Raw genomic sequence first — 23,042 nt, forward strand, 5'->3', positions numbered from 1 at the left:
AACCCCATGAAATAGCCTCTATATATTTTTATTTCCATTTTATGGTTGTTCCATTTTATTTCGATATGAAAACGTTACATTAATTTTAGATTGAGATTATGCAGTGACTGTTTGCTATATGTAATATGTAAGGTAGTGAACTATGGGCCACATGCCTCACATTACCACAATATATTTCGATATGAAAACGTTACATTAATTTTAGATTGAGATTATGCAGTGACTGTTTGCTATATGTAATATGTAAGGTAGTGAACTATGGGCCACATGCCTCACATTACCACAATATATTTCGATATCAAAACGTTACATTATTTTTAGATTGAGATTATGCAGTGACTGTTTGCTATATGTAATATGTAAGGTAGTGAACTACGGGCCACATGCCTCACATTACCACAATATATTTCGATATGAAAACGTTACATTATTTTTAGATTGAGATTATGCAGTGACTGTTTGCTACATGTAATATGTAAGGTAGTGAACTATGGGCCACATGCCTCACATTACCACAATATATTTCGATATGAAAACGTTACATTAATTTTAGATTGAGATTATGCAGTGACTGTTTGCTATATGTAATATGTAAGGTAGTGAACTATGGGCCACATGTCTCACATTACCACAATATATTTCGATATGAAAACGTTACATTAATTTTAGATTGAGATTATGCAGTGACTGTTTGCTATATGTAATATGTAAGGTAGTGAACTATGGGCCACATGCCTCACATTACCACAATATATTTCTAGAGCAATAAATAGCACTCTTCAGAAATGACATCACAGAAATTGGATCAAGTATTGTAAAATACTTTATTTTCATGGGTTTCATGTTTGAATGAATTTATGAAAATAAATTCCATGTGAAATTAAAGGCTGGCGAAAATTGGACATTAAAAAAAAGTAGTCTCGTTAGTTTCCGCAACATGGGACTATAGTAGTAACAATGCAACACTTAAAACTTTAAAATAATAATAATAAAATAAAACAATATATTATTATATCTATATATATATCTATATAAGTACAGACAATATATTAGTGGGCACTTATATAACATACTACGTTCTGTATGGTTTTCTTTCATAAATGCTAGTGATGAAAGCAACACATTTGTTTAAAAAAAATGGAAGTAAACATCACACTATGTTAAAATGTGGAAGTGAAAAAATCCGGGTTGGACTTGTATACAGTGACACTATACTCGTAATACATATTGCATGACTAGCTATGGATAAACAAAACATTTCGCGAAATTATCTTTAAAAATGCAAAACCAGTTATTTTCCAACAAAATACCAATTATTGCTTGAAATTTGTTTGCCAAATTAAATTAAAATTCACCAGTTGTTCCTAAAATTCGCAATTGGCGAATTTGTTGAGTGCCAGAGCAAGCTCTGCATTGGGTCTAATTCATATTAAAGGTTTTGCCGTTTGGTCAATCACAAACCGTATTGAACGAGTATTTTCACAGTAATAAATGTTGTTTAAATCAAACTTCATTTTGTTTTCAGGTTGTTTTTCATAACAAGTCTGAGGATTACAAAAAAGCGTACAGGGTAGCGTAAACATCTTGCATAAGCTTACGGATTTTGTAAACAATAAATATCAAAAGTACTGACATCAGTACCAGTACTTCAGTTTTCTTACTGGGGGAAATGATGGAGGATTCGCAAAAATAAATGCTCATGAACACTCATTTTCATTAAATTGTGAACATTTTATCCCGCAAAAATAAAGTGTTTTACAGTAATCAGTTTTTTTTACAGTATTTTACCGTAATCTACATGTATTACCAGTTATAACAAAGATTTTTTTCAATTTTTTATCATAAAAGACTATGAAAAACCTGTCAGAATTTGTAAAATATTGATTTTCAGTTTTCAGTTGATAATTAATCATTGAACAAAACCCCCAAAATCCATAGCTTTTGTTTCTGATCTTTGTGTAATGCAAATTCTCATTGTCTATTTACATTATGTACATGAAACTTCTTTTCAAGGACTAAATGTGCTTACATATAATAAAGGGAAATATGAATATGAAGGATTTCAGGAAAATGATTCATCATTAATATTAGTAAAACTACTAGACAGGTGAATCTAATTAATACACGGAGATGAATGCAACACAAGCAAGACAAACTGGCTGTTCATATTTTGCATCTGTCACCAATTAATAGCTAATTTGTGAAGAATGTAGAAGCAGGAGTATCTCTCATTATTTTCACTACTGATTAAAGTCCTGAACTCAAACTAAGTTTCTGATTCCATTACATACACTGTATGAACTATATTATTATTATTATTATTATGAAGAAATATAATGAGAACAACACTGATGATGGGTTTTTTAATAATAAGTCATGACTAGTTAATTATCGGACACAGTCGTCGCAATTAGCAAAATTAAGGCGAGCTGTAGATCACTCTTGTGACATGTTGTTAGGTGAGTAATCACGTGAAGTTTCAACTAAAATGCGTACTTTTTTTTATTACATTGCGATCTATTTGTCACTCGATCGCTCAGATCACATTATGCGACACGACTCAACTGGACGGTTGCGTTGCATTGCGTTGCATCATAAATCATGACCTGTCCATACTATATTACGGCTGTCATTGGGCCGAATAAAAATCAGTCGCAAACGACTTTTTTGTTTTTACCTGTGACTGATTTTTCAATACACACTACACGACGCGACTCGACTCAACTCATCAGAAATGAGAATTCTGTGGAATTATATATCTCGCCTACCATAAATGTATTCAGTGTCACTCAACACTGCATCCGTAGATGTTAATTTAACTCAATGTAGGTTTTAATTTTTTTTTTAATAATAATAATAAAATAAATGAAAAAATATAATCAGCAAAAGAATCACAATCACAGTGTTATTATTTTTTTTTATCACAGAACAGAATGATAAAAATGAATACATGGACAAAAACAGTTGCACAAAATGGTTAAAAGAAAATTATGAACAATGATGGAGCTGTTACAACTGTACTGTACGGTTCAAATGGAACGACAACTGTAGCTATAATGGATTTGGCTCACATAGAAAGATTGACAATAATAACTAAACAAAAGATAAAGATGTATGTCATCTTAATATGTGTGTGCATGTGTGTGTCTGTTTGTGTGTGTGTGTGTCTGTCTGCATGTGAGTCTGTCTGTGTGTGTGTGTATGTCTGTCTGTAAGTCTGTCTGTGTGTGTCTGTCTGCGTGTGAGTCTGTCTCTGTGTGTGTATGTCTGTCTGTAAGTCTGTCTGTGTGTGTCTGTCTGTGTGTGAGTCTGTCTGTGTGTCTGTGTGTGAGTCTGTCTGTGTGTGTGTGTGTCTGTGTGTGTGTGTGTCTGTGTGTGTCAGTCTGTCTGTGTGTGTCTATGTGACTGTGTGTGTGTGTGTGTGTCTGTCTGCATGTGAGTCTGTCTCTGTGTGTGTGTATGTCTGTCTGTAAGTCTGTCTGTGTGTGTCTGTCTGCGTGTGAGTCTGTCTCTGTGTGTGTGTGTATGTCTGTCTGTAAGTCTGTCTGTGTGTGAGTCTGTCTCTGTGTGTGTGTGTGTCTGTGTGTGAGTCTGTCTGTGTGTGTGTGTCTGTGTGTGTGTGTGTGTGTCTGTGTGTGTCAATCTGTCTGTGTGCGTCTATGTGACTGTGTGTGTGTGTGTGTGTGTGTGTGTGTGTGTGTGTGTGTGTCTGTGTGTCTGTCTGTGTGACTGTGTTTTATCTCACCCTGTACTCGGAGCTCTGTTCACGCTTTGCTTTAGAAAGTTCTGTTATTCGTCCCTTTTGTTCTTTGACAAGCTAAAAAATAAAAATAAATAAGGTACATTATATTATACACATATAGACTAGCTATACAAGTCAGTCATGTTAATATGAAACAAAAGCTATCTAACGTTTTAACCATCTGCCTGTCTGCCCACCTGCCCGCCCGCCCCACAACTGGTGTAACAAAGGCTGTGGTATGTACTATCCTGTCTGTGGGATGATACATATAAAAGATCCCTTGCTGCTAATCAAAAAGAGTAGCCCATGCAGTGGCGACAGTGGGTTTCCTCTCTCAATATCTGTGTGGTCCTTAACCATATGTCTGACGCCATATAACCGTAAATAAAATGTGTTGAGTGCGTCGTTAAATAAAACATTTCCTCATACTGAGGTGGCCTCTTTGTTGAGGTAGCTATTTTATCGGGGAACTAGAGGGCTGCTTTATTGACTAAAGTGCCTGCTTTATTCAGGTGGCTTCTAACACAGGTATTTTCAGGCATGGATCTAAGGCTTTGTGAAAGGGGGTGGTGCCAGACATGATAAGACTTGTTTGAATAGGCTTCTTTTTAAAAAACATTTATATCGGCAAAAAAAAAGAGAAAAAAGGTGGGGGTGCGCACACCTTGGCACCTCCCTCTGGATCCGCACCTGTATACCCTATAGAGGACCGTAATACTCACAGCAGTTAGTTCAGAAATAATGGTCGACGAGTTTTCGTTCTTCTTCAGCGTTTCCTCTAGAGTGAGCTTGTTGTGTAGGAACTCATCACTCATTGACTGGAAGGCATCTTGTACCTGACAGAAAAACACACACATAAAATAACAACGCTGCTGCTGCTGAGGTATTCTTCACCGACACAAATCCAACGATTCATTAATTATAAAAGGATCAACCATTCACCCAGATAATGATGCCAGGAGCAAATCATTAACACAATAACGTTGAAGGGTTTTCCAAAAAAATATATACAGTGAAACCTCTTAAAACCAGACCCTCTGTAAACTGGAATTCCCTCAAAACTGGAATTTTTGCCTGGAGCAAATCATTAACACAATAACGTTGAAGGGTTTTCCAAAAAAAATTTTTTTTAAATAATTTCAAATAGTCACTGAATATTATGCCTGGTATCTTAATGCTGCACACTCTGTAGTATATTAATTTAAGCATTATAAAATAAATAATTCTTGGAGTTTGGTTTAGATCTTACAAATTAGATCACATTCAAACATAAGGCCGACGCCATATAACCGTAAATAAAATGTGCTGAGTGCGTCGTTAAATAAAACATCAAACATAAGGTGCTGGATGTAGCCCGGTGGTAAAGCATCCACCTGATGTGCAGCCGTCCTAGGATCGATCCCCGACGGTAGGCCCATTGATCTATTTCCCGTTCCAGCTAGTGCTAATTGATGGTGTTGGAATTTTTTTTACATGTAACTGTAATTCTTCCTGCAGTGGGCGGCACGTGGCCCAGTGGTGAAGTGCTTGTTTGATGTGCGGTCAGTTTGAGATCGATCCCCATCAGTGGGCCCATTGGGCTATTTCTCATTCAAGCCAGTGCACCACGAGTGGTATATCAAAGGCCGTGGTATGTGCTATCCTGTCTATGAGATGGTGCATATAAAAGATCACTTGCTACTAATGGAAAAATGTAGCGGGTTGCCTCTCTAAGACTATATGCCAGAATTTCCAAATGTTTGACATCCAATAGCTGATGATTAATAAATCAATGTGTTCTAGTGGCGTCGACCGGCCTCGGTGGCGTCGTGGCAGGCCATCGGTCTACAGGCTGGTAGGTACTGGGTTTGGATCCCAGTCGAGGCATGGGATTTTTAATCCAGATACCGACTCCAAACCCTGAGTGAGTGCTCCGCAAGGCTCAGTGGGTAGGTGTAAACCACTTGCACCGACCAGTGATCCATAACTGGTTCAACAAAGGCCATGGTTTGTGCTATCCTGCCTGTGGGAAGCGCAAATAAAAGATCCCTTGCTGCTAATCGGAAGAGTAGCCCATGTAGTGGCGACAGCGGGTTTCCTCTCAAAATCTGTGTGGTTCTTAACCATATGTCTGACGCCATATAACCGTAAATAAAATGTGTTGAGTGCGTCGTTAAATAAAACACTTCTTTCTTTCTTTCTTTCTAGTGGCGTCGTTAAACAAAACAAATTTTATCATTCAAACATAATGTTCTGTTAGTGAAATGGAGATGAGATTTAGCTCAGTCATAAAGGTTCTCGCCCGAAGTGCCTGGGACAGCTAGGATCAAACCTAATCCATGGATCCGTTGCCTGGGGCAGCTAGGATCAAACCTAATCCATGGATCCGTTGCCTGGGACAGCTAGGATCAAACCTAATCCATGGATCTGTTATCTGAAGTGCCTGGGACAGCTAGGATCAAACCTAATCCATGGATCCGTTATCTGAAGTGCCTGGGACAGCTAGGATCAAACCTAATCCATGGATCCGTTATCTGAAGTGCCTGGGACAGCTAGGATCAAACCTAATCCATGGATCCGTTATCTGAAGTGCCTGGGACAGCTAGGATCAAACCTAATCCATGGATCCGTTATCTGAAGTGCCTGGGACAGCTAGGATCAAACCTAATCCATGGATCCGTTATCTGAAGTGCCTGGGACAGCTAGGATCAAACCTAATCCATGGATCCGTTATCTGAAGTGCCCGGGACAGCTAGGATCAAACCTAATCCATGGATCCGTTATCTGAAGTGCCCGGGACAGCTAGGATCAAACCTAATCGATGGATCCGTTATCTGAAGTGCCCGGGACAGCTAGGATCAAACCTAATCCATGGATCCGTTATCTGAAGTGCCCGGGACAGCTAGGATCAAACCTAATCCATGGATCCGTTATCTGAAGTGCCCGGGACAGCTAGGATCAAACCTAATCCATGGATCTGTTATCTGAAGTGCCTGGGACAGCTAGGATCAAAACTAATCCATGGATCCGTTATCTGAATGGGACGTAGCCCAGTGGTGAAGCACTTGCTTGATGCGCAGTCAGTTTAAGATCGATTCCCGTCGGTGGCCCCACTGAGCTTTCTCATTCCAGCCAGTGCCCCACAACTGGTGTAAGAAAGGCCATGGTATGTACTATCCTGTCTTTGGAATGGTGCATATAAAAGATCCCTTGCTGCTAATCGAAAAGAGTAGTTCATGAAGTGGCGACAGTGGGTTTCCTCTCTATATATCTGTGTGGTCCTTAACCATATGTCTGACGCCATATAACCATAAATAAAATGTGTTGAGTTGTTAAATAAAACATTTCCTTTCTTCCTGAATGGATATTTTCCTGACTAAACCAGTGTCTCATAACTAGTATATCAAAGGCTGTGGTATGTGCTGTCCTGTCTGTGGGATGGTACATATAAAAGATCTCTTGCAGCTAATGGAAAAATGTAGTGGTTTCCTCTGATACCTTGATAGTCGTGTTTTTACCCACAGTTCTTAATTGTAAGTTTGATTTTTAATCTAATCCTATCGATATACTTACCTTTGTTTGACACCCAAAAGCTGAGGTGTATTTTTGTGCTGGGATGTTTGTTGCTAAAACATTCATTCATTCGTTCGTTAATTTGTTCGTTCGTTCATTCGTTCATTCATTTATTCGTTTTCTCTGAAGACTACATGTCAGAACTGCCAAATGTTTGACATCCTATAGCTGATGATCAATGTGCTCTAGTGGTGTAGTTTTCAGAAGAAACCCACTACAATTTTCCTTCAGCAGCAAGAGATCTTTTAGATGCAATTTTTGAGACAAGACAGCACATTCCATGGCCTTTAATATACAAGTCATAGAGCACTGGTTGGGATGAGACCCCGCCCTGCTTCCAAGGAATGGGTCCAACAAGGAAGGAAGGAAATGTTTTATTTAACGACGCACTCAACACATTTTACTTATGGTTATATGGCATCGGACATATTGTTATGGACCACACATATATTGAGAGAGGAAACCCGCTGTCGCCACTTCATGGGCTACTCTTTTCGATTAGGGATCTTTTATATGCACCATCCCACAGACAGGATAACACATCCCATGAACTTTAATATACCAGTCATGGTGCACTGGTTGGAACGAGAAATAGCCCAATGGGTCCACCGACGGGGATCGATCCCACACCGACCGCGCCTCAAGTGAGCGCTTTACCACTGGGCTACGTCAGGGTCCAACGAGAAAGTTTAATCCTGTGACCCAAGCACCTTAGGCAAGTGCTCTATACCAAGCACGTCCGGCCCCGCCCATCTACTGTAAACGACTGAGTGACATTAGTCTTGTGCAAGACGAAACCAAACCTGTGATATTGTTTAAACATTCCAGAATAAAGCACTTATCTTCCAGGAAGTACCAGGGATGTAATTCACAGCTTGAGGCAAAGAAATCTTATTTTTGCAAAAAGGATTGCATTCACACCATACATTAGTAGAGCAATGCCATTTACATACTGCTCAATTTGTGAAGAAGCTGATGTACAAATGTAGGTCATGCAGTGTTACGGCTTCCATCTGAGACGTGATGGAAAGGAAAGGAATGTTCGTCTGATGACACCCCAGCACATTTTATGGTTAAATTTAAAAGTTTGTTTTGTTTAACGACACCACTAGAGCACACTGATTTATTAATCATTAGCTATTGGATGTCAGACATTTGGTAATTTTTACATGTAGTCTTAGAGAAGAAACCCTCTACATTTTTCTATTAGTAGCAGGGGATCTTTTATATGCACCATCCCACAGACAGGATAGCACATGCCACAGCCTTTGATATACCAGTCGAAGTGCACTGGCTGGAATGAGAAATAGCCCAATGGATGCACCGACAGGGATCATTCCTAGACTGACTGCGCTTCACACGAGTGCTTTAACACTGGGCTATGTCTCGCCCCTGCACATTTTATGGTGTCTGAAATATGGTTACGGGTGGGATCTGGCTCATTAGGTAGAGTGCTTAATTGCTTGAGGTGCTTGGGTCAAAGGAAGGAAGAAAAGTTTTACATTCAACACTTTAATTACAGTTACAAATATGGTGTCAGACATATGATGTCAGAAACACACAGATAATGAAAGAAGAAACCAGTTGTTGCTATACATTGGGCTACTCTTATTTTATATGCAGCATCCCACATGAGGATATGCAGGATAGTACACACCAAGGCCTTTGTTACACCAGTTGTGGAGCACTGGCAGGAATGCAAAATAGCACAATGGGTCCAATGACGGGGATCAATCCTAGACCTACTGTGGGGGCAGGACGTAGTCCAGTGGTAAAGCGCTAGCTTAACGCAGTCAGTGTAGGATCGATTCCCATAAGTGGGCCCATTGGGCTACTTCTCGTTCCAGCCAGTGCACCGCGACTGTTAAAATAAAGGCCGTGGTATGTGCTATCTTGACCTTTGATGTCATGCATGTGATGTTACATGTATGCGCATACATGTAGATGCATACATGTAGATGCATTACAAAATCATTCATTTCACCTCTAAGGTCAATGTACAATGTACAGGTAGGTAAAATAACTAAAATAATAGTTTTTTCCACTTAAATTTTTTATGGCATGCAGGATAAAAATTGTAACTAGCAAGTCAGAAGTTTTGAACATGCCCATCGACTTTGCTGCAACTAATTTTGCTCTGGCGATCACCCACAACCTTTGCGACCAGTCGAGCGCTCGTTCTACGATTTGCCTGCGATTCCAACATTTTTCAGTTGCAGCTAGGTCGCAGGACCTGTGTGACTGGGGCTTAAATGATGTAGGATATACCGGCTTTATCCTTTTTAGGCCAAATGAGAAATTCCACTCGGCAAGTGTATCAGAATTTCCTATTCTTACCCTCAAAGGATAAAGCTAATATCCTACATTATTAACTAGTTATTCTCTATATACACTGTACTAGGTAATAAAATGAAGTTTAACCTGTAGGGCGATCAGAAACACGTTTAATGTATATACATTATGTTACGCAGAAAGCTATATGGAATTACAGTTGTTAAAAAAGTCTCTGTTAGTTCGCAATGTCTTAAAAGGACAGACCCTAGTTTCAACGCGTGAAAATTAACACTAAGTTTAGCTAATCTACAAACCTGTAACACATTTGGATAAAGTTACATTTGAGTGAAACATGAGTCTGAAATGGTGAAATACCCTTTAAAACTCGACTAAAACTCGACTCCATGACTGTTACTTCTCTGACACATGTGCGTTTTTAAAAATATGAGAAATGCATTTTTGTGATATTAAAAACACCAGGATGACCAAAAACACTTTGAATGTATGGAAACTGATAATCTAAACCATAAAATCTAAATAAAGTATGATTTCAGTTACCAAAAACGTCTATAATAGTCAAAAATATGCCTCAGTGTTTAAAAAGTAGGGCATGTCCCTTTAACAATGACAGAAAAAGTTAAAATAGTGAAATGTCAGACATTATTAGTAATTTCGTTGTTAAATGAAGGATGACATCACATGAGATCTATTCTCATTTTCCAAGGTTGAAAATGGAACATTGTTTTTCTGGTTTAATTAGTACACAGGCTTCTGTTTGTACGTTCGACTTGCAGAACCAGTAGTGGTGGATAGCCAGATGTCGTGACATCAAAATCAGTGAATGCGGTCAATGTCAGGGAGGCAGTTGTAGGATTTCATTTTATTATACTCTGTAAACAAAACACTTTTTACACATGCAGCGTGTGACCGATATTAGTCAACAAATTACAAATGACTTAGGTTTATTTTATTATACTCTGTAAACAAAACACTTTTTACACATGCAGCGTGTGACCGATATTAGTCAACAAATTACAAATGACTTAGGTTTATTTTATTATACTCTGTAAACAAAACACTTTTTACACATGCAGCGTGTGACCGATATTAGTCAACAAATTACAAATGACTTAGGTTTATTTTATTATACTCTGTAAACAAAACACTTTTTACACATGCAGCATGTGACCGATATTAGTCAACAAATTACAAATGACTTAGGTTTATTTTATTATACTCTGTAAACAAAACACTTTTTACACATGCAGCATGTGACCGATATTAGTCAACAAATTACAAATGACTTAGGTTTATTTTATTATACTCTGTAAACAAAACACTTTTTACACATGCAGCATGTGACCGATATTAGTCAACAAATTACAAATGACTTAGGTTTAATTTGATTATACTCTGTAAACAAAACACTTTTTACACATGCAGCATGTGACCGATATTAGTCAACAAATTACAAATGACTTAGGTTTAATTTGATTATACTCTGTAAACAAAACACTTTTTACACATGCAGCATGTGACCGATATTAGTCAACAAATTACAAATGACTTAGGTTTATTTTATTATACTCTGTAAACAAAACACTTTTTACACATGCAGCGTGTGACCGATATTAGTCAACAAATTACAAATGACTTAGGTTTATTTTATTATACTCTGTAAACAAAACACTTTTTACACACGCAGCGTGTGACCGATATTAGTCAACAAATTACAAATGACTTAGGTTTATTTTATTATACTCTGTAAACAAAACACTTTTTACACACGCAGCGTGTGACCGATATTAGTCAACAAATTACAAATGACTTAGGTTTATTTTATTATACTCTGTAAACAAAACACTTTTTACACATGCAGCATGTGACCGATATTAGTCAACAAATTACAAATGACTTAGGTTTATTTTATTATACTCTGTAAACAAAACACTTTTTACACATGCAGCATGTGACCGATATTAGTCAACAAATTACAAATGACTTAGGTTTATTTTATTATACTCTGTAAACAAAACACTTTTTACACATGCAGCATGTGACCGATATTAGTCAACAAATTACAAATGACTTAGGGTTATTTTATTATACTCTGTAAACAAAACACTTTTTACACATGCAGCATGTGACCGATATTAGTCAACAAATTACAAATGACTTAGGGTTATTTTATTATACTCTGTAAACAAAACACTTTTTACACATGCAGCATGTGACCGATATTAGTCAACAAATTACAAATGACTTAGGTTTATTTTATTATACTCTGTAAACAAAACACTTTTTACACATGCAGCATGTGACCGATATTAGTCAACAAATTACAAATGACTTAGGTTTAATTTGATTATACTCTGTAAACAAAACACTTTTTACACATGCAGCATGTGACCGATATTAGTCAACAAATTACAAATGACTTAGGTTTAATTTGATTATACTCTGTAAACAAAACACTTTTTACACATGCAGCATGTGACCGATATTAGTCAACAAATTACAAATGACTTAGGTTTATTTTATTATACTCTGTAAACAAAACACTTTTTACACATGCAGCATGTGACCGATATTAGTCAACAAATTACAAATGACTTAGGTTTATTTTATTATACTCTGTAAACAAAACACTTTTTACACATGCAGCATGTGACCGATATTAGTCAACAAATTACAAATGACTTAGGTTTATTTTATTATACTCTGTAAACAAAACACTTTTTACACATGCAGCATGTGACCGATATTAGTCAACAAATTACAAATGACTTAGGGTTATTTTATTATACTCTGTAAACAAAACACTTTTTACACATGCAGCATGTGACCGATATTAGTCAACAAATTACAAATGACTTAGGGTTATTTTATTATACTCTGTAAACAAAACACTTTTTACACATGCAGCGTGTGACCGATATTAGTCAACAAATTACAAATGACTTAGGTTTATTTTATTATACTCTGTAAACAAAACACTTTTTACACATGCAGCGTGTGACCGATATTAGTCAACAAATTACAAATGACTTAGGTTTATTTTATTATACTCTGTAAACAAAACACTTTTTACACATGCAGCATGTGACCGATATTAGTCAACAAATTACAAATGACTTAGGTTTATTTTATTATACTCTGTAAACAAAACACTTTTTACACATGCAGCGTGTGACCGATATTAGTCAACAAATTACAAATGACTTAGGTTTAATGTTTTTTTCCTAATTCAACATACATTCTATTTATGCATTAAAAGTTTTAAGATACACAAAACCAGAACAAAACCCCGCAAACCCCCCCCCCCCTTGCAACCCACCACCACCCACTCTCAGAATGGGTCCAAAGAAATTTTAATGAGTCTATTACAGCATTAATTAGTAGGCATCTCGTTCCAGCCAGTACTCCACGACTGGTATATCAAAGGCCATGGTATGCGCTGTCCTGTCTGTGGGATGGTGCATATAAAAGATCCCTTGATACTAATGTAAAAATGTAGGTTTCCTCTCTAAGAGTAGATATCAAGATGACCAAATGTTTGACATCCAATAGCTGTTGATCGATAAATCTATGTGCTCTAGTGGTGTTGTTAAACAAAACAAACTTTCATAAGTAGGCAATGATTTTTGGCAGCTACCTTTTCCCACCACCTCCAATATTTAATGCCTACAATTATACTTTACTCCATTTAAAGTCTGTTTTGTTTAACTACACCACTAGAGTACATGGATTAATTAATCATAAGCTATTGGATGTCAAACATTTCGTCATTCTGACACACAGTCATCAGAGAAAACTCGCAGAAAAGTATCTGTTATAGGCACTTTCCCAAAGACAGGAAAGCACATACCACAGCCTTTGACAAGTTGTGGTGCACTGGTTGGAATGCCAATATTTAATACTTACAATTCTACTTTACTCCATTTAGCAAATGCTTTGATGAGTCAAAATATAATTTGACTTAATTAACCGATATTCATAATTGCATGAACAGTAATTTTGTTTTACTTTCGGCAATGTTAAACAAATTAAATAGAGCATTTCAGCGTTTTTCTTTATATTGTTTAAAACTAATAAAATAACTTATTTACATTATCTATTAATGTTAAATCAGTAAATGTTGTTTATTGGAACAACATTGCAGATATTTTTTTTTTAAAGTGGTTTGTCAGCAAAGGAGATTTGATCCTACAAACCCAAGCTCTTTAGGTGAACGCTCTACTGACTGACATAAATCCCAACTCCACAAAGAAGTTTGTTTTATTTAACGACACCACTAGAGCACATTGATTTATTAATCATTGGCTACTGGATGTCAAACATTTGGTCATTTTGAGAGGAAACCCACTAAATTTTTCCATTAGTAACAAGGGATTTTTTATATGCACCATCCCACAGACAGGATAACACATACCATGGCTGTTGATATACCAGTCGTGATCCACTGGCTGGAACGAGAAATAGCCCAATGGGCTCACCAATGAGGATCAATCTCAGACTGACTGCGCTTCAAGCGAGTGCTTTACCATTGGGCTACATCCAGCTCCCTCCACTCCACAAAGAGTAATATTGTTGTAAACAATGCAGGGCAATGAATCATCACGGCTGTCGATCATCGACAGGTATCTATCTTATCATCTACCGCATCTCAGGCGAATGCTGTACACTGCCTGCATTATAATTGTGCACAAAGAGTAACACCATGATCATCACAGCAGTCGACCACTGAAGGGAATCAATCTTACAATCTACCGCACCTTGTTACAGAGTAACACCATGATCATCACAGCAGTCGACCACTGAAGGGAATCAATCTTACAATCTACCGCACCTTGTTACAGAGTAACACCATGATCATCACAGCCGTCGACCACTGAAGGGAATCAATCTTTCAATCTACCGCACCTTGTTACAGAGTAACACCATGATCATCACAGCAGTCGACCACTGAAGGGAATCAATCTTACAATCTACCGCACCTTGTTACAGAGTAACACCATGATCATCACAGCAGTCGACCACTGAAGGGAATCAACCTTACAATCTACCGCACCTTGTTACAGAGTAACACCATGATCATCACAGCAGTCGACCACTGAAGGGAATCAACCTTACAATCTACCGCACCTTGTTACAGAGTAACACCATGATCATCACAGCAGTCGACCACTGAAGGGAATCAATCTTACAATCTACCGCACCTTGTTACAGAGTAACACCATGATCACCCCAGCTGTCGACTGCCACTGAGGGGAATCGATCTCACGATCTACCACACCTTGTTACAGAGTTACACCATGATGCAGGCCAAAGGATCAGCCCAACTGTCGACTGCCACCGAGGGGAATCGATCTTACAATCCACCACACCTCATTACAAAGTAACACTGTGATGCAGGCCAATGGATCAGCTCAGCTGTCGACAGCCGCTGATCTCTGTCAGGTTTGTAATTGAGTGGAGATTTGTACGTGGTCACTGGGAGCTGGTGGCCCACTGATCAAGTGACGTGCACACCGCCACGGAGTGCAATATTGCCAGTTTAATCACACAGCGTGATTCCACTGTCACGGACCAGGCACGGATCAGCCATTATGCAGTGGAGAGAGATACTCACAGAGCAGTCAATTCACATGGTATCATTCATTATTCCATACTGTGGAAGTGGCGGGACGTAGCCCAGTGGTAAAGCGTTCACTTGATACGCAGTCGGTCTGGGATCGATCGCTGTCAGTGGGCCCATTGGGCAATTTCTCGTTCTAGCCAGTGCACCATGACTGGTATATCAAAAGGCTGTGGTATGTGTTATCCTGTCGGTGGGATGGTGCATATAAAAGATCCTTTGCTGTTAATCGAAAAGAGTAGCCCATGAAGTGGTGACAGCAGGTTTCACAGTTCCATAATTCTTTCTTGTTCCATACTGTAAACTATCATCAAAAAATATATTACAGTTATCAGCTGTACCAATATCCTTCATTATTCAACATCTTTAAACAATATCATTAAACAATACTGCAGTTAGATTTTAGTCTGTTGTTAGAGTGATCACCTGTTGTGTTTCCATCGTAGGATCGAGCCTCTTGTTGTTTTCCCCCCATCCCAAACAGGGCCCTATGCCTGGTGTATCAACGGCTGTGGTATATGCTGTCCAGACTACCAACAGGCTAGGTCCCAATATGAGCTACGTTCGGCAAACTAAGTTCAAATTAAAAGTTAGCTCCCCTTTCTTTTTAGATGAAACGTTCCAAAATTAGCCAAAATTACTTCCAAAACATTCGTGCAAATGTTTTCCTTTGTGACTTAATCCTATGTGATATTCAAAATTCAATAGCACCAGACTTGCCCCCGCCCACATTGATCCCAGATGGGCTGCTGGTGCTCTCTTGCACTTGCCAGCTCGGGCGGTCCCTTCTCTCTCCCACCCACCCCAACCCTTTTCCTGTCCTCGACAGAGAATCCGGCCCAGGCCGGCACCTGGGCCCATGACAGGTGTGCACTACAACAGCTTGTTCTGAATGTGTACATAAAACCCTATGACCTGACCTAAACTCCTGTCCTGACAGTGGGACAGTGAATATAAAAGGAAATAATAAAAAAACTAATTCCTCTAAGTCCAGTGTCAGAACAACCAAATGATTGACATCAATGTGCTCTAATGCATGGTATCATTAAACAAAACACTTTAATTAACTTTTAATACTATAGCTATCAACAAATACAAAATATATCATTCATTAATTATTACATCATGCATAGCATATACATTGTACTTCAGTTCCGACTGATCAGTGTTACGTACGACTCCCTTTCAGATCCTATTACAGCGCTCTGTGGTTTTGCCAACCGATAAATCACGATACTGCACTATTCCGGTCTAAAACGATCTTCAATTGTTTGCCAACTGTGCATCTAAAGGATCATTTTGCGGTCTGCAAATAATTCCCCTTTTATGGTTTCAATCAATGGGAAGTCATCTTCCGCGACACTCACAATTAAAGAGATTGCTCTGGAAGCAGCATTCAGTGTCCGCTGTAGTGTGCATTTAATAACATTCACATTCCATAGCGTCTTCCCGGCACATTTCTTATAATGCAGTGAGGAAAACGATTCCAAATGTGGAATCCTGCGCGTCTGTGACATTTGAATTTTAATAGTTCTGCAATTATTCAGATTTTTATTTTTTTTAACGTTGATATTAAGTTAATAAAGCTACACCTATAGCTGTTGAAATAGAGAACCGTTTATTGTAGAGATGATTGGTTAAAAGAACAATTAGGCTGTCATTTTCAGAGGTCAGTGTTTCATGGTTTTACATGCTGTAGAGAAAAGACCACAGTTTATTGCTCACTCTGCTGAATTACACACAATACTTCCCTTAAAGGGACATACCCTAGTTTTTAAACACTAGACATATTTGTTTACTATTATAGCCGTTTTTTTGTAACTGAAATCATACTTTACTTAGATTTTATGGTTTAGTGTATCAATTTCCATACATTCAAAGTGGTTTTGGTCATCCTGGTGTTTCTAATATCACAAAATACATTTCTCATATTTTTAAAAACGCACGTGAGTCTGAGAAGTAACAGTTATGGAGTTGAGTTTTAGTCTATTTTTAGAGGGTATTTCACCATTTCAAAGTCACACTCATGTTTCACTCAATTGTAACTTTATCCAAATGTGTTACAGGTTTGTAGATTAACTAAACTTAGTGTTAATTTTCACGGGTTGAAATTAGGGTCTGTCCCTTTAACACTGAGAAGAAGAAACAAAAAATCCATTTTTAAATGACATTATTTCGGGATTGTTAAACATTGATTCACCCATTCACTCCATATTTTACTAATACAAAACATAAAAGCAACTAAAGATTAATTTTAATGGTACCAAGGCATTCCACCCTTGGTAAAAAAAAAACAATTTTTTTTGCCCCATAGATCATTTCCCACCCATTTTCAGATACCAGTTATAGTTTGCTCCTAACCTTGATTAATTACAAGACATACCAAAGAATTTAAGTTGTATTTTAACAGGAAATGCCAGTGACATTCTTAATTCTGAAAAGTAATTAACAGATTATATATGAGGTGGCTGCAACAAAATAAAATCCAACCAAAAAAACCCCCCAACAAACAACCTAACAAAAAACAAAACAAAACAAAAACCCAACCAAAAAAATCATTAGTTATTGAATGTCAAACATTTTCGACTGACAGTCTTAGAAAAAACCTGCTACAGTTTTGCATTAGCAGCAAAGGATCTTTTATATGCACTTTCCCACAACACATACCAAATGCTTTTGATATACCAGTCGTGGTGCATTGGTTGGGATGTCAAAAAACCCAATCAGAGAATGGGTTCTCTGAGGTGAAACTTTTATATGCACTTTTCCTAAAACAGGACAACACATACCACAGCCTTTGATATACCAGTCATGGTGCATTGGTTAAGACAGGGGCGGAACATAGCCCAGTGATAAAGTGCTTGCCTGATGCGCGGTCAGTCTAGGATTGATCCCCGTCGGTGGGTCCATTAGGCTATTTTTCATCCCAGCCAGTGCACCATGACTGGTATACCAAAGGATGTGGTATGTGCTATCCTGTCTGTGTGATGGTTCATATAAAAGCTACATTGTTACTAATGGAAAAATGTAGTAGGTTTCCACTCTAAGACGATATGTCAAAGTTATTAAATGTTTGACATCCAGCAGCTGATGATGATTAAATCAATGTGCCCTAGTGGAAAGAAGGAAATGTTTTATTTAACAATGCACTCAACACATTTTATGTAAGGTTTATCTGACCACACAGATATTGGGAGAGGAAACCCGCTGTCGCCACTTCATGGGCTACTCTTTTCGATTAGCAGCAAGGGATCTTTTATAAGCACCATCCCACAGACAGGATAGCACATACCATGGTCTTTGATATACCAGTCGTGGTGCACTGGATGGAATGAGAAATATGTGCTCTAGTGGTGTCATTAAATAAAAACAAACTTTATTTTTGGTTGAGACGTCAAAAAATCCAATCAAAGCACAAGTCCAGTAAGGTGGTTCGATCCTGCTACGCAAGCACTGTGCTCTACCGACTGAGCTACATGCAGATCCCGTAACCCGCTCTGTGGTACTCTCTACCGGCCTCGGTGGCGTCGTGGTTAGACCATCGGTCTACAGGCTGGTAGGTACTGGGTTCGGATCCCAGTCGAGGCATGGGATTTTTAATCCAGATACCGACTCCAAACCCTGAGTGAGTGCTCCGCAAGGCTCAATGGGTAGGTGTAAACCACTTGCACCGACCAGTGATCCATAACTGGTTCAACAAAGGCCATGGTTTGTGCTATTCTGCCTGTGGGAAGTGCAAATAAAAGATCCCTTGCTTCTAATTGGAAAGAGTAGCTCATGTAGTGGTGACAGCGGGTTTCCTCTCAAAATCTGTGTGGTCCTTAACCATATGTCTGACGCCATATAATCGTAAATAATATGTGTTGAGTGCGTCGTTAAATAAAACATTTCTTTCTTTCTGTAGTATTCTGAGATACCCACATACCTACATACTACTTGTCACAATGTGTGTTCCACAGAATTCAGCCAAGTGATCGCAACAGGATTAGACTAATGGAAGGAAATGTTTTATTTAACGACGCACTCAACACATTTTATTTACGGTTATATGGCGTCAGACATATGGTTAAGGACCACATAGGTATTGAGAGAGGAAACCCACTGTCGCCACCTCATGGGTTACTCTTTTTCTATTAACAGCATGGTGCTAAAGATGCTCAAGCAGGGCTCTAGCTAGCCAGTTTGCAGATACAGAGAATAACTGGTTACTTTCTTAAGATGTCAGCTTTATTCTGCATAGGTTAGAATGATAAAGGAGCTTGCAGCATTCGCCATTCGACCTGAGCAGGAACAAACCGATATCTTAAGACAATAATCAATTATTTTATTTATCCTGCAATCCACATAAAACAAAAAAAATTAATGAAATGAATCGTTTTATTTCATAACATTACCGTCTTCCAGAGTAGTATGTCCACTTGTATCGAAAGCCTTATCACCTACAATATTCATACACCAAAACAAAATAGTTCTTAAGTAACAACAATTTATTTCTTAATTTTTTAATTTTAAAAATTCCTCTGTTGATCATAACTAGTAGTCCAGTCCCAAAAAGCTATATTTTTGGTCAGTAACCTAAAATATAGAAATTTATCTTAGCCATCATATCTCGACAATACATATAGTGATTGCAGGATAAATGTTAGAATTTTTTGACATATTAAAATTTTTATTAGCCAAATATTAAATGTTATAGCCACTTTGTATAAAAATTAGCAGTTGGCCCTGCTCAAATGTTTTGGATGATTCCTGCAAGGGGTTGCTCATATAGCATGTATACAAAAAACTAAATATTTGGTAACCCTCCTCCCCTTGTATGCATGTCATACACCGTGTGTCAGACCCCCACCTCCTCCCCTTGTATGCATGTCATACACCGTGTGTCAGACCCCCACCTCCTCCCCTTGTATGCATGTCATACACCGTGTGTCAGACCCCCACCTCCTCCCCTTGTATGCATGTCATACACCGTGTGTCAGACCCCCCCCTCCTCCCCTTGTATGCATGTCATACACTGTGTGTCAGACCCCCACCTCCTCCCCTTGTATGCATGTCATACACCGTGTGTCAGACCCCCCCTCCTCCCCTTGTATGCATGTCATACACCGTGTGTCAGACCCCCCCTCCTCCCCTTGTATGCATGTCATACACCGTGTGTCAGACCCCCCCTCCTCCCCTTGTATGCATGTCATACACCGTGTGTCAGACCCCCCCCTCCTCCCCTTGTATGCATGTCATACACCGTGTGTCAGACCCCCCCCTCCTCCCCTTGTATGCATGTCATACACCGTGTGTCAGACCCCCCCTCCTCCCCTTGTATGCATGTCATACACCGTGTGTCAGACCCCCACCTCCTCCCCTTGTATGCATGTCATACACCGTGTCAGACCCCCCCCTCCTCCCCTTGTATGCATGTCATACACCGTGTGTCAGACCCCCCCCTCTCCCCTTGTATGCATGTCATACACCGTGTGTCAGACCCCCCCTCCTCCCCTTGTATGCATGTCATACACCGTGTGTCAGACCCCCACCTCCTCCCCTTGTATGCATGTCATACACCGTGTGTCAGACCCCCCCTCCTCCCCTTGTATGCATGTCATACACCGTGTGTCAGACCCCCCCCTCTCCCCTTGTATGCATGTCATACACCGTGTGTCAGACCCCCCCTCCTCCCCTTGTATGCATGTCATACACCGTGTGTCAGACCCCCCCCTCCTCCCCTTGTATGCATGTCATACACCGTGTGTCAGACCCTCACCTCCTCCCCTTGTATGCATGTCATACACCGTGTGTCAGACCCCCCCTCCTCCCCTTGTATGCATGTCATACACCGTGTCAGACCCCCACCTCCTCCCCCCTGTACACATACGCATCCAATAGCAATGAAATTGTGAAAAAAATATTGTTTAATTATTTTTGTTTAATTCTTAATTTTTAAAATTATTATTAATGAAGTTTGGTATGTGTTGATTTAGTATGTGAAATGTGATACCCAAAACAAAACTACTAAAGTTACATGTACAGTGTTGTTTTCACTTTTCATGCCCCTAAGTGTGCATGCATTTCCACTCAAATCGACAATATAATAGCTTTTGCGTACGTATACATCTGTCCTGACCCCCACTCCCCCTGTGTACACATTGAACTGGACACCCCCTTCTCTCCTCAATGCCATACGTATTATGTGGACTGGCCCCAAAAGCTTTTCTGCTAAATTCATTTGTATCTCATACTGCTGCAATTGAGTTCCTACAAAAAGTTCAAGAGACACTCCATCCTGATCTGGATTACTCTGAGGATGTGTTTATTGGAAGAGCGTGACGACGTGGTAGGAGAGAACCATGCTTTCTATATAGTCTAATGTTTTCCCTAGCTTGTTTTAGCATGGTGTGGCACCATGTCTCAATACTCTATAGCCATCTTGAAAATTTCTAAAACTGCCTAAATTTCTAAAACATGGGCGGGATGTAGCCCAGTGGTAAAGCGTTGGCTTGATGCGCGGTCGGTTTGGGATCGATGCCTGTCAGTGGGCACATTGCGCTATTTCTCGCTCCAGCCAGTGCACCACTGGCACATCAAAGGCCGTGGTATGTGCTATCCTGTCTATGGGATGGTGCATATAAAAGATCCCTTGCTGCTAATAGAAAAAGAGTAGCTCATGAAGTGGCGACAACGGTTTTCCTCTCTCAATATCTGCATGGTCCTTAACCCTATGTCTGATGCCATATAACCGTAAATAAAATGTGTTGAGTGTATCATTAAATAAAACATTTCCTTCTATATATTCTAGTGTTTTCCCTAGCTTGTTTTAGCATGGTGTGTCACCATGTCTCAATAGTCTAGAGCCATCTTAAATTTTTTTTAAACTGCCTTCATAAAACATTCGGAAAATGTGTTATTAAAATATTCGTGTTATATGCTTTGCTATTGATTTATTTAAAGAAAAACCCCATTAATTACTTCTTCTTTTTTTGTGCAACTTTGATGGATGTAAATCGAGGGAGGAACTGACCTACGAGTGAAAGGATCTGGGTGAGGTGACTGGTGGGATGGGGTGGGGAAGGCAGGAACTGACCTGAGAGTAACACGATCAGGGTAAGATAAATAGTGGAATGGGGGACTGCACTACAAATCCGATTGAATAAACTGACAATCGTGTCCACAGCCAGTTTTAAATAAACCCACAATCATTCTTTTCAATCCTATGAGACTGTTTACTAATATGAAACACAAACACAGCCACAGATTTAATCAACGTGTCTGTTTTAACTGTCAGCGGATATGCAGAATTAACTAGATTGATGAAACATGCAGGCCTTGTCACCACGTTTTTTATTGAGTGCACAGTCCATCTAACGAATCCAGGAGACCCAGCGTTCAGCGCTTCAGTAATATGGATGACAGTGCACTTTCACGTGGCCTAGATGGCTGAATGTATCCAATATAGAATTCGCAATGACACATAATGAAAAGAAACTTTAAATTTGATAATCTATTATAATCTATCTATATAAAAAAAAATCAATGGCTGCATGACAATCAGAACAGATAAAGAGAAAATTTTGTTTAAAGACACCACTTGAGCACATTGATTTATTAATCATCAGCTATTGGATGTCAAACATTTGGTAATTGTGACGTATAGTCTTAAGAGAGGAAACCCACCACATTTTTCTGTTAGTAGCAAGAGATCTTTTATATGCCCCATCCTAGACAAGATAGCACATACCACAGTCTTTGATATACATACCAGTCGTGGTGCACTGGCTGGAACAAGACGGAACAGATAATGTCAATTCTTTATGAAGATGATGGTAGTCCATTATTTTAGGTGTT

General features: G+C 38.9%; 1 protein-coding gene across 2 annotated transcripts in view; it reads right to left on the reverse strand.

The window, feature by feature from the left end:
• Positions 1–23,042, reverse strand: part of LOC121388033 (leucine-rich repeat and coiled-coil domain-containing protein 1-like) — a 378,090-nt gene that overhangs the window by 51,580 nt on the left and 303,468 nt on the right. For both annotated transcript variants that reach the window (XM_041519233.1, XM_041519232.1), the window contains exons 17-18: positions 4,465–4,578; positions 3,746–3,817 (exon numbers count right to left, since the gene is read on the reverse strand). In XM_041519233.1, the coding sequence (XP_041375167.1) occupies positions 3,746–3,817; positions 4,465–4,578 (186 nt within the window). The remainder of the gene's footprint in view (positions 1–3,745; positions 3,818–4,464; positions 4,579–23,042) is intronic.

Source organism: Gigantopelta aegis, chromosome 14 (genome assembly GCF_016097555.1).
Source record: "Gigantopelta aegis isolate Gae_Host chromosome 14, Gae_host_genome, whole genome shotgun sequence".
Taxonomy (NCBI): Eukaryota; Metazoa; Mollusca; class Gastropoda; order Neomphalida; family Peltospiridae; genus Gigantopelta; species Gigantopelta aegis.